General features: G+C 39.6%; 1 protein-coding gene across 2 annotated transcripts in view; it reads right to left on the reverse strand.

The window, feature by feature from the left end:
- The window catches only part of PAXBP1 (PAX3 and PAX7 binding protein 1), a 33,193-nt gene that overhangs the window by 388 nt on the left and 19,629 nt on the right, over positions 1 to 13,176 (reverse strand). The window contains exons 11-17 of one of the 2 annotated variants that reach the window (XM_060150846.1): positions 11,907 to 12,106; positions 10,293 to 10,437; positions 9,489 to 9,610; positions 8,676 to 8,752; positions 8,248 to 8,314; positions 4,622 to 4,768; positions 2,814 to 2,968 (exon numbers count right to left, since the gene is read on the reverse strand). In XM_060150846.1, coding sequence (XP_060006829.1) covers positions 2,814 to 2,968; positions 4,622 to 4,768; positions 8,248 to 8,314; positions 8,676 to 8,752; positions 9,489 to 9,610; positions 10,293 to 10,437; positions 11,907 to 12,106 — 913 coding nt within the window. Of the gene's footprint in view, positions 1 to 2,813; positions 2,969 to 4,621; positions 4,769 to 8,247; positions 8,315 to 8,675; positions 8,753 to 9,488; positions 9,611 to 10,292; positions 10,438 to 11,906; positions 12,107 to 13,176 lie in introns of those variants that run through there. The other variant, XR_009540806.1, reaches the window with a different exon arrangement.

Genomic DNA, 13,176 nt, shown 5'->3' on the forward strand with positions numbered 1-13,176 from the left:
AAAATCTCATTCAGATCCATGATTTTCATTAATACCGAGAAAGGAGAGAAAGCACTCTATTGCCTAACTTAACTACTTCAGAGCTCTGCCTTCCATTCCTTCCCAAACCAGAGTCCCAGCTCTCCTAGAGTACACCTGGAACACAAATTATATTCGTGGGTATTCATGACCAACCCACCAAGAGCCAGAGTAATTGCCACTCCTCCAAAATTCACTAATAAAGTATAACCTGGCTTCTTTTTTTTTTTTTTTTTGCGGTACGCGGGCCTCTCACTGTTGTGGCCTCTCCCCTTGCGGAGCACAGGCTCCGGACGCTCAGGCTCAGCAGCCATGGCTCACGGGCCCGGCCACTCCGCGGCATGTGGGATCTTCCCGGACCGGGGCACGAACCCATGTCCCCTGCATCGGCAGGCGGACTCTCAACCACTGCGCCACCAGGGAAGCCCAACCTGGCTTCTTTTATCACCCAGCTAGAAGTCATTCTCAGTAATCCTCAAATTTTAGCATACATCAGGATTACCTAGAAGAGTGCTAAAACACAGATCACCAGGCCCCACCTTCAGAATTCTGTTCAGTAGGTCTGGAGCGGGGCCTGAGAATTTGCATTTCTAACAAAGCTCCCAGGTGATGCTGCCAGGAACTACTTTTAACATTTACAATAGTTTGAACCACTTGTGAGAAACAACACACAATGTGACATTATTAGCTGTCTCTTCTCTACAAAATTGTAGTAAGCACCTTTTAGGGAAGGATTATAATTTTTAAGATTTTGTGACTCACACTCATAAAGTGGAACCTACTTTATGTGCACTGCACACAGCAGGTGCTTAAACAGCTGCTGAAATTCTTTTCCATAGAAAAGTAAATAGTGTTTGTTGATACTTACTCCCAAACAAAAACACTGTTACATATATAAATCAAAGTTTAAAAAAAAGTGAAGTGAATAGGATTTATCTAGTAAAAAACAACACATTGAGAAGAAATATTAGCGCCAATAAATAACAACCAACAGCAAAATGACATGGTAAGGATGAAATAAAAATATAAACCAGGGAATTCCCTGGTGGTCCAGAGGTTAGCACTCCAAGCTCTCACTGCCAAGAGCCTGGGTTCGATCACTGGTCAGGGAACTAAAACCCCACAAGCCACACAGTGTGGCCAAAAAAAAAAACCCCAAAATCACCTGGCAAAGATTTTTTTTTAACCACTGAAGTATTTACTATCTACTTTGCCTTTAATTTTATTATAAAAGATAGCAAATTTTCTCTCAAGAAAATAAGGTTCTTTTTCCTGGAAGGGGAACAGGGGAAAAGAAAAAGATTTTGTTAGGGGGTATGACTAATGGTGTGATCAAAATGAAAATGAAACTCTGACATTAGGAAGAATATATGAAATGAAACTTTAAAAAATAAAATTCGTCTTTGGGAATTCCTTGGTGGTCCAGTGGTTAGGACTCGGCGCTTTCACTGTGGTGGGCCTGGGTTCAATCCCTGGTCTGGGAACTAAGATCCCACAAGCCACGCAGTGTGGCCAAAAAAAAAACCAAAAAAAAAAAAACGAAAAACAAAACAAAAATAAAAATTCTTCCAAATGGTGGTACTAGTTGTTATTACTACTACTTACTTTTTATGCTAGAGATCTACCCCCAAATTCCATGAATACCCAAGACAATGTACTGGAAAAGGGGTAATGGTTTGTTCATTCCTTCCTTGAAACCTTGATAAAAAATATGTATAGGGCTTCCCTCGTGGCGCAGTGGTTGGGAGTCCACCTGCCGATGCAGGGAACACGGGTTCGTGCCCTGGTCCGGGAAGATCCCACATGCTGCGGAGCGGCTGGGCCCGTGAGCCATGGCCGCTGAGCCTGCACGTCCGGAGCCTGTGCTCCGCAACAGGAGAGGCCACAACAGTGAGAGGCCCGCGTACCGCAAAAAAAAAAAAAAAAAAATGTATAAGCTGCTCCCCATAAACCATGAGTGATGACTTAGTCTATGATACGGATATAGAAAAACTCAACATAGAGCACAAACATCTCAAAATTGAGATATAACCTTCAATATACTTTGGGCTTCAGTGGCTATCTTTTCTAGGGTTTGTATCTGTAAAATGAACCTCCAAAGACCAAGATCCATGACATTCTAAGAGCCTGAGATTTCCCCAATTATTCAAGGGAGGAGACAGAAAAAGCAATGATTCACTTACCAGAAATCTTCCCTTAATATCTTCATAAATAAAATATTGAAAAAAGATTAGGTAAAAGTTGCAAAAATGAAAAAAATAATGTGTATTTTTGGTAGGTTTATCAATACTAAGTCAATGTTTACAATTTAAAGTAAAATATAGGGCTTCCCTGGTGGCACAGTGATTAAGAGTCTGCCTGCCAACGCAGGGGACATGGATTCAAGTCCTGGTCCGGGAAGATCCCACAGGCCGCAGAGCAACTAAGGCTGTGCGTGCGCCGCAACTACTGAGCCTGCGCTCTAGAGCCTGCGAGCCACAACTACTGAAGCCCACGTGCCTCGAGCCTGTGCTCTGCAACAAGGGAAGCCACCACAATGAGAAGCCCGCGCACCGCAACGAAGAGTAGCTGCCGCTCTCTGCAACTAGAGAAAGGCCGCGCGCAACAACAAAGACCCAGAGCAGCCAAAACTAAATAAATTAATTAATTTTAAAAAAAAGAAAGAAAAGAATCAAAATAAAATAAAAATTAAAGTAAAAGATAACCATGTCTCTACTGAAAACATTTTAATAATACTAAACCTAACAACTAAAGACTCTAGATCACTGTTTCATTCTTTAATTACAAATAATTACCTTGCATTTCTTTTTTCCACATCAGAGCACCCGATACTGTTTCTGTAAATTGTATCTGCTAAGTGTACAAGGTATCGACAGAAGTTTTCTAACTGAGAAATAGTTCTTTCTCCTTTCAGATTCATGAACCACTGCTTGGGGAAACAACTGATCACCTATGAAGAAGAAAGATGTAAACAGTTAAAACAAAAATAAAGCATCTAAAAGCTGAGTCTAGATAATGCGTATAATGTATTTAACTAGAAGACTTGCTATTATTGAGCAACATATAACTAATTACTTAGAAGGGATATTCTTTTAAACCTGATTTTCTACATAAACTATACAAATACACCTAGATATACCCTAATTTTAAACTTCAATATATAGACACTCAAAGCAAAAGATAAATAATTTCTCCAATATTTAAGTAAATTAGGGACATAAGATTGCTAACCAATTGCTTCATTTTCCAGTCTTCCAGAAAGCCCTAAATGAACTGAACTGTCCTTTGATCAGCAGCTTTTGATGTAAAAACATGTATAGCATAAGTACCAAACTGCAGCCTCTCCCCGTGCCAAACAGTTCAGTAAGTAGGCATCCTTGCTGGCAGTAGGAGCCGTGCTGGCCCAGAGAAGTGAAGAGAGCATCACACCGGAGGGGCAGCCTAGGGCAAGAGCCCAAGCAGGATGCGAACAGGGCATGGTGGCAACCTGGCATGGGGTACCAAAACCCGAGCAAGGGGAGGCTGTTTCCCACCCGGGAGAAAGCAGCCAGTGGGTAGAGACAGCTCCCCACCAAAGAACCCAGGGATGCTTGGAGAAACAACTGATTCCAGAGCTGGGCCAAGCAGGTACAAGATAAGCCTGGAACATCACGTGCCAGAAAGCAAGAAAGTGCTCCCCCCAAATTAGAGGACGTGCCACAAGGTCACAGAGGTCACTTGAAGGAACTCACACTAATGAGGTCTAGGACAATTCCTGACAAAGATGCAGAATCTGAATCTATTCATGAGAGAATATCAGACAAACCCAAATTGAGGGACATTCTACAAAATAACTGGCTTATCATCTTCAGAAGGTATGAAGGTCAAGGAATCAAGCACTCTTCCAGATTAAAGGAGACTAAAGAGACATGACAATTAAATGCAAAGGATGATCTGGGAATTTCTTTTGCCAGTTCCTTTGGATATTATTGAGATAGCTGATAAAACGTGAAAAGGGGCCTAAGGATTAGGTGACAGTAATATATAAATGTTAATTTCCTGATGTTGATGGTCATATTGTAATCGTGTACAAGAAAATCCATGTTTATAGGAAACAGACACAAAACTATTTGAGGGTGAGGGAGTATCATGTCAGAGAATTACTCTGATGTGGTTAGGTCGAAAAACTGTACTGTACTTGCACATTTTCTTTAATCATATGATTGTTTAAAAAATAGTTTAAAAATTATCAAAACTGTATAACTCATGTATATGAAGTAAAAAAAATTAACTAAAATTATTTCTTAAATGAGAGAAGAGACCATTTCTTTAGTAACACTTAAAATAGCATTCATTCAACTGTTAAAAAATTATCCCCAAATTAAAACTTTTATTAATACCTAGAAAAATATTGATACAGATAGATGGATAGAAGGACAAATATACACATATATAACAGTACGACTTTTTATGTAAAAAATGCTAAGGGGAGATTGTCAACATTATACCAACTTCGATAATCAAAGGGGTTTTCATGAAATTCTCAAATCTCTTCAAACAAGGAAAACTTAATCCATCTTAACTCGTATGCTTTAAAAACTACAATATGTGTCACTTAACTCACATTTTGGGCTTTTTTGATGCTGTCATCGCCATATTCTGAATTCTGAAAAGCCATGAGAATGTATCTATTTAATAAACCGTCTATTGATAATTCCTGAAGAGTTTTGTTTGAGAAAATGCCATACCATTGAAGAAAATTCCCTAAGAGCTAGAAAGAAGAAGAAAATTATTTTCCCCCAGTTTTATTGAGATATAATTGACATGTAACATTGTGTAAGTTTAAGGCATACAACAAAATGATTTAAATATATATTGTGAAATAATCACCATAAGTTAACATCCTTCCCCTCACGCAGTTACAAATCTTTTTTCTATTCTCTTAGCAACTTTCAAATATACAATACACTATTGTTAATTACAGTCACCATGTTGTACATTACATCCCCAGAACTTATCTTATCTTACAACTGGAAGTCTGTACCTTCTGATCCCCCTTTATCCAATCTCCCCACAACTCCCCACCTGTGGCAACCACAAATCTGATTTCTATTACTAAAAGTTTGGTTTTTTGAGAAGAAAAAAAAATTGAGAGGCAATGTAAAGCAGTTAAGTACAAAGTAAATTACTTACACAATAAAACACCTTATGAAATACCCTGGACCATGTCTTGCCAAAGCACTAATAAGCAGTTTTGAAGGGTCTGAATATTTCTGATAATGACTGAGGTTAACTAAAATTTAAATAGCCACATGGAGCTAGTGTTTACTATAGTGGACAATGCAGATACAGACCATTTCCCATCATAACAGAAAGTACTGGTGGGCAAATGATGATTCTTAGATAAATGTCCTCCCTTGAAAATCATGCCTAAACCAGTCCTGTGACCCCGCAAAAAGATGGAAATTCTTTTTTTGACTACCACATTGCATGCTTACCAGACTTCATGAACCTGGATATCGGAACTACTTAAGCTCAATACATATAAAATGGAAGCCCCCGCCCATTCCACCATAAAATTCTAAGTTCCCAGTATTTCTCATCTTAGGAAATGGCAACACTATCCAACAATTCCATCGAGCCAGAGCCTACATGAGCCTTGTCATTCTCGACCTCGCCCTCAAGCTGTCGAACCCCACCTCTCCCCATTCTGTGCCTCTCTCTCAGTCCTTGCCGCCATGCCCCTGATCGAAGCTGCCGTCATCTCTTTGTGGGCCCTGCGGTTATTCAACTGACTACGAGCAACAGCGCTGGTCTAGTTCTCCTCCAGCAGGGCTCTGTGAGAGAACTAAGACCTACAGAAAATGATCTGAGTGACTCCTTACATAATTTTCCCAAGGATGGTACAAGCTAGTACCATTCTAGCTGCATACGCAATGGAGGCCTTAGGGCATCAGGTATTAATTCTTCCACAGAAACCCAGCTGAGAAGAGCTGCTCAAGAGTTTGACGGGCCTGAGTTAGACTCCCATCTCTGCCACTTAACAAAGGCATGAGCCTGGGCAGGTTATCCTGTGCCTCACCGTCCCATCAGCAGAGTCAAGCTCATAGGGCTGCTGTGAGGATTCAATGAGATAATGTGTGCTGCAGTGCTTGGCACACAGTAAATATGTAATAAGTACTAATTTCCATTTTCATCATTACTATCCTCACCTACTTCATTTCATTATCCCCACACAGAAGCCAGAATATGTTAAAAAGGGCAATATTTTCATGTCACTTCCCTACAAAAACCCTTCCACAACCCATATAAGAGCAAATGATTCTCAGCAAAGGAACAAAAGCAATTTAATTTTAAAAAGGATAGTCTTTTCAACAAACTGTGCTGGGACAAAGGAACGTCAAGGCCTCATGCCCTATATAAAAATTAACTCAAAATGGATCACAGACTTAAATGTAAAACCTAAAACTATGAAATGTCTAGGAGAAAGGATAGGAAAAAAACTCTGTGGCCTTGTATTAGGCGAAGATTTCTTAGATGCAACACCTAAAGCACAACTCATAACAGGAAAAGATAATAAGTTGGACTTCATCAAAATGAAGAACTTCTGCACTCTGAAACACTGTTAAGACACAGACTGGTGGGAAAAACTCTTTGCAGATCACGTATCTGATAAAGTACTTGTTTCAAGAATACAAAACTCAAAGCTCAATAATAAGAAAACCCAATTTTTAAAAACGGGCAAAAGATTTGAACAGATAATTCATCGAAGAACATATACAAATGGCAAGTAAGCACATGAAAACATGCCTGGGCTTCCCTGGTGGCACAGTGGCTAAGAATCCGCCCGTCAATGCAGGGGACATGAGTTCAAGCCCTGGTCCGGGAAGATCTCACATGCCGCAGAGCAACTAAGCCCGAGCGCCACAACTACTGAAGCCCACGTGCCTAGAGCCCATGCTCTGCAACAAGAGAAGCCACCGCAATGAGAAGCCTGCGCACTGCAACAAAGAGTAGCCCCCGCTAGCCGCAAGCAGCAACGAAGACCTAACACAGCCAAAAATAAATAAATAAAATAAATAAATTTATTTATAAAAAAGAGGAAAAAAAAGGAAACATGCTCAACATCATCAGTTGTTAGGAAAATGCAAATTAAAATAATAACAAGACACAACTATACATCTAGGAGAATGACTTAAAAAAAATAAAAACCCTGAAGATACCAAGTGTGGTGAGTGGTGAGAAAGAAGAATAACTAGCACGCTAATATATTGTTGGTTTAGAAAACAGCTTTGCCTAGGTGTTTACCCAAGTGATGAAAACTTATATACCCAGAAAAACCTGTGTGCAAACAGGTTTATTCATAATTACTTCAAACTGGAAACAATCCAGTGTCCCTCAATTGGGGAATGGATAAAAAACAAAACAAAAAAAACCTGTGGGATATCCACCGTACGATGGAATACCACTTGGCAATAAAAAGGAGTGAACACAAGACAACACTGGTAAATCACGAATGCATTCTGTTACGTGAATGAAGACAGACTCAAAAGGCTAGTTAGTACGTAATTCTATTCCTAAGACATTCTTATAAAGAAAACTACAGGACAATAAGAAGGGGTGGCCAGGCTGGAGGGGTGGGCTTGACTACAAAGGGGCATGGGGAATTTGGGGGAGATGATGGAAGTGTTATACATCTTGATTTAGGGAGTGGTTACATGTCTACATGTAAATTAGCGCTCCCCTATCATCTGAACTGCTCATCTCTTCCCTAACTCTAGCCATCCTGGCCTTTTCTCAGTTCTAGTATACCCTGCTCTCCCTTACCTCAGGGCCAACTAATAACCAAAATATCACTTCCTCAGGGTGGAAGGGAATCTTCTGTGACTCATCTGTCAAGGTATTTGTGACCCTTGTCATATGCTCCCATACAACTTTGAATTTTTTTTCAAAACTCATCACACCTGAGATTACTTATTTGCTACTGCCAATTGAGCGTGGTTATAAACGCCATGAAGGCTCTACTTCTATCTTAATTCAGTGCTTTATTTCCGCAACTTAGAAGAGTATCTGGTACTCTCCTTGCTGTGGTTCAGTAAGGCATCTTGTTGGCTAGTTTGGACCTTACTGGAACTCAGAATACATTTTCACCTCTGCAAACATCAAACCTGAATAAACTTTTGGAATAAAATTAGTTTGTATGAAGTCAAACAAAATCTGAAGTCTTTTAGATAGCCTACAGACACGTACCTTAACTGAAGACCAAAACTGTCGTTGAAAAAACAAGTAAGGCCCAGAATTTTTATTTTCCAAGACACTAAGAAAAAAAGAGAAACACATCATGATCAAAGTTGTGTGATAAATGCCATCTGATTCCTATAAGATTTCTGTAAGTAAAAGGGGTGAACATAAGAAGTTAACTAATTCTTCAAATTTTCAAACAACTGTATTCCAGAAGGTAATTTTAAAAGGTAACGGCAATTTACTGTGAGACACTAAGGGTTATGCTGCGTAAGGGAGCAATTTCCCCACTGAGCCACTCTCTTTGGGCTACACGTTTATACTATGTAGGTAAAGCTTGTATTTCAAGCTATGCTTAGTTTTCCGGAGTTTAAGAAGTCTTCTCTGAAAAATAATGGAGAATATTATCATCTTTAATGTTCTTAGGAGTTACTTACTTTTTGGGATACAAGGGCATGAATACATCATCATCTAAAGTTCTCCTCATTCTCAAAAGAAGTGCTTTTAGGTACACCTAAAGAGTTAAAAATAGATCATGCATTTTAATAAGGGTTATGATAAAAGTTAAATTTTAGTAAATAAAAATAAGCAATATTCCAAATCATATAGAGTATTCAATTTTGAGTGAACAGCATCTCAAATTTTTTAACTTTCCCCACTGAAGGTTCTAAGGTCTTTAATATTCACTACTTACTCTTCGTTCAGCCCTCATGAATTACCAAGCAATACAGCCATTTAGAAATCTTCCAACCTCTTAATCTACTATATAAAGATTTAAGATCAGACCTATAATCTGGTTCCTCTCAAAATGAGGTCAGTGAAAATAAAACAATGATAAGGAGTACTTTCTCATATCTAAATAGCTCATAAGAATGTTCAGTGCAGGCAGCGGCAATCTGAAGTTCTGAAACTTTATAAAACAATACCTCGTTATTTTACATGCTATTTAAATGTTTCAGCATTTAAATTATCAATTGTTACCCATTCCAGTAGTTTTTCTCTTCCCGAAAAAAATACAGGTCTTCAAGGGATGTGTGATTAGTCCGATTGAGAATGGGGGTGGGGTGGTGAGGAGGGTGAAAACAGTACAAACGAGAGGCTATCTAGACCAATTACATCATCTTTCCCAATCGATATTTTGCAACTAAAAACTACTATCTCAAATTTTGTATATTTCAGGCTAAAGGAGAAGACAAAATAATAGATTTAAAAAAATTTAAAAAACCTTTCATAGATAATAATTAAATTACCTGTGTATTTTTGTTTTCTGCATTCACTACTGAAGGATACCCATTTATTAATTTTAGAGTAATTCCAACCATTCTTGAAGTCTGTGTTGTAGAAAAGGGGTCCCACATATTTTCAGCTATCACTATTAAGGGAAAAAAAAAAGCAGAATGTACTGAGATACAGAAGTAAACTGCTGCTGACTTGAATCTGATGTCAAGCAGTCCCCAACTTAGAAACGCCAATCGTGACTTTTTTCTTCCTCTAGAGTGTAAGCTTCAGTCTTCTTTGTCCTCTTAACCGCGGGAATGTTGAAGATTAGGCGCACGTGGCGAGGGGACAGATTCCTATGATTTTCTGCTTCTTGGTGAAAATAAAGATTCGGGAAAGCAGGGTTTCTGTATCCTAGGAGATGCTGTGCCAGCAACAAGAATTTCCAACTGAACTTGAGCTTTATTTTTAATATCAATATTTTAAATAGGTCAACAATTCCTAATTTGTTTGTGAGAAATGGATGAAAGTAATGAAACTGCTCCCCAGAAAAAGGCATACCCCCCTGAAACTATGTACTCAGTTTTGCTTCAGGCAGTCCATAAGAGCCTGAAATTCGCCTGTGGATCAATTACTGCCCCCAATTCCAGGCCCTCCCCAAGGTGGTCTTTAAGTCCCAAGTTAAAAGATAGGTACCCTTTAGCCATCTCTGGGTCTGGTGGTAACTTTATTATTAATAATATAATTTCTATGAGAAAATATGTTCTGATTAAAAACTCCTAAAAATAGATTTGAAAAACCCAATGTGTTTGAATGTTCAATTCAGTAATCTCTACCTGTTAGTTTAGGGAGAATCACCTTTTCCACAATGGTAGGTAACAGTGCAACATCTACATCATCTTTTTCTTGCTCTCGCTCTTCACAACCGTAAAACAGCAAAGATTCAAACCACAGCATATTCTCAAAGTCACGACATTTTGCCTAGAAAATATTTAGAAGGTTACCCAAACATTTAAAATAGTGGCTATTTCTGCTTCCAGTCATGAAAAGAGTAACAGGAACTGGATTTAGCCTTCAGTCATAAACTAAAAACTGGACAAATATATGAAACATCTATTTTCAGACAATGGACCACAGGCAGTATAGGACTATGACCCCTGAAAGAACGGAATCAAATGAGGTGAGCTCCTGGTCAGAAGAGGAGATCAGGGTAGGCAACTGCAAGCAGAGCAGTCCTGCTGAGTTAGGAGACAATCTAAGCTCAGGAAGGCTGGAACGCTAGAAGCTGTGGGGCAGAGGAAGGAGCTACACAGAAGGAGAGCTCCCAGATGCACACAAGTGTCCCCGAGCCTCTGCTGGACACTGAGAAACACATGCACAGGGTGGGACTCCACAAGGTCTGGCAAAGAGCAATCAGGAGCTGGGAGCTGAATGGTTCCCAGAGCTTAGATTTCTTTCCTCTTGTTTTCAGGGCTTCAACCTCAGTCTTCTTTTCGTTACAGTTCACATATTCAACCCAGCCCATCTCATTCATGCCCACGGCTCCATCCATATGTTGGTAACTTCCAAAACCGTATCATAAGCATGACCACTACATGTAAACAGACAATTTGAGTTTCCTCCCTTATGTAACAGGCAAAGAGGTCCTATTGATTCCACCTCTTAAATCTATCAGTTTATCTCATCCTCCTGATTTCCATCACCACTGACTTAGTTCAGGGTCCCATTTCACATCTTCCTCATTGAGCTTTCCCATGATGTTCTGTTTTTCTGGAATCAAAGAACCAAGTTCTTATTCATTCATGTTCGTATCTCAGCGTCACTACATGTAATTTTAGTTGACTGAGAAAGACACTGTATAAAAATCGAAAAGCAAGAGGCAGTTCTCTTGAGAAGGGACAGAACATAAAAGGAAAGATCGTAAGATTATGCCCAGTGATAATGTGTCAATTATAGCCCTGTGGGTGACCTATCTCCCCTGAAAAACACTTTGCTGAGGCTTACATCTCTAGCTTTGAGGTTACAATTGCCCAAGGCATCATGGTATATTGCTTTTTTTTTTTCCTTTTAGAAGAAAGCGTTGTTTTTGTTTTTTTAAAATTAATTAATTAAATGTATGGCTGCACTGGGTCTTGCTGTGTGCGGGCTTTCTCTAGTTGCGGCAAGTGCGGGCTACTCTTCATTGTGGTGCATGGGTTTCTCATTGTGGTGGCTTCTCTTGTAGCGAAGCATGAGCTCTAGGTGCGCGGGCTCCAGTAGTTGTGGCTTGCGGGCTCTAGAGCTCAGGCTCAGCAGTTGTGGCGCATGGGCTTAGTAGCTCCGTGGCATGTGGGATCTTCCCGGACCAGGGCTCGAACCCATGTCCTCCGCATTGGCAGATGGATTCTTAACCACTGCGCCACCAGGGAAGTCCAGTATATTGCTTTTCAACAGTGATAGAAGCCACTCACCTCAAGAGGAGTCCAAGTGAGAAGCTGCAGCCTTATGAGGGGGTTGAACAACTTTGGCAAGCAAAGGCCGATGTAAGCATCCTTGTAGGATGTGTAGTATTTTGAACGCCATGCTTCAAACTGGGATTTAATACAATCGATTGAACAGAAACTTTCAAGGACATCTTCAAATACCTTGCTGGACTCTTTTGAAATGCGATCTAAAAACAACAACAACAAAACCCCAGAGAATCAAAACTTAGTATGCAGTAGAAAAAACACAGTTCAAATATTTTCAGTGTTTTCTTTGTAGCTTGAGTATCAATAAGATAGGCTCATTAGCAAAGGAATAACTGTTAACTGCAACTTAAAAGAAAAGAACCAGAGGTAAGTTTAGGTTCCAAATGTCTATCATGCAAACCACAGTGCAGGTAGTCTCCGTTTTGCGTAGTTCCAATATGTACTATTATCTGTCACCACAGTCTAAATAACACCTGTCCCCAAAAACTCAGTTCAAATCTCAAGCACCATGGAAGAGTAACTGTGAGTAACTGCAGAAAGTACAAACTCTGTTATCCAGCTCTTCAGCCCACAAATCACCACGTAAATAACAGATGTGTAGTATCATTATCAGTGACCAATCATATCTCTTCTTTCAAAGTCTGTTGGTGACTGCAATAACTGACATAGACAGGAATCAGCAATGGATGCTAGGATCTTTAAGTAAAAGGTTATTTAATGCTCCACAGGACTTGGGACAGCAGACTCTTTATAACGAGGAGACCAAGTCGTGACAACCTGCTTCTCAAGACCCATCTTAACACCACTAATAGTGGGCAACCTAACATTTGCCATCTGGTATCATGCTGGTAACAGCATCTTGTGTGAAGTATTCTTGCCAAAAAAGCTTTAACCTGAATCTAATCAAGACTTAACTTCCAGTTTACAAGAAATATAGCGACTGGAAGAACAAGTTAAAACCATGAGGAAACAGACAAATTTAGAATGTAGGACGTTTTACAAGATAAGTGGCCTGGTCTCTTCAGGAAGTTAATGCCTTAGACAAATAAAGAAAGGGGTGTGTGTATGTGTATGAGGTATCATGATATTCACTAATTCTACATAAAAAGATGTAACAACCAAGTGCGATGCAGGAACCTTGTGTGGATCCAGGTTTAGAAGATACAGAGTAACAGAAACGGTCCCAGGAATTCTGGGCGGGGTGGCGGGGGGCTGTTACGGAGGAAAACTGAATGCAGACATGATACTAAAACTTCTAGGTAATTTTCGC

Source organism: Lagenorhynchus albirostris, chromosome 5, assembly GCF_949774975.1.
Source record: "Lagenorhynchus albirostris chromosome 5, mLagAlb1.1, whole genome shotgun sequence".
Classification (NCBI taxonomy): domain Eukaryota; kingdom Metazoa; phylum Chordata; class Mammalia; order Artiodactyla; family Delphinidae; genus Lagenorhynchus; species Lagenorhynchus albirostris.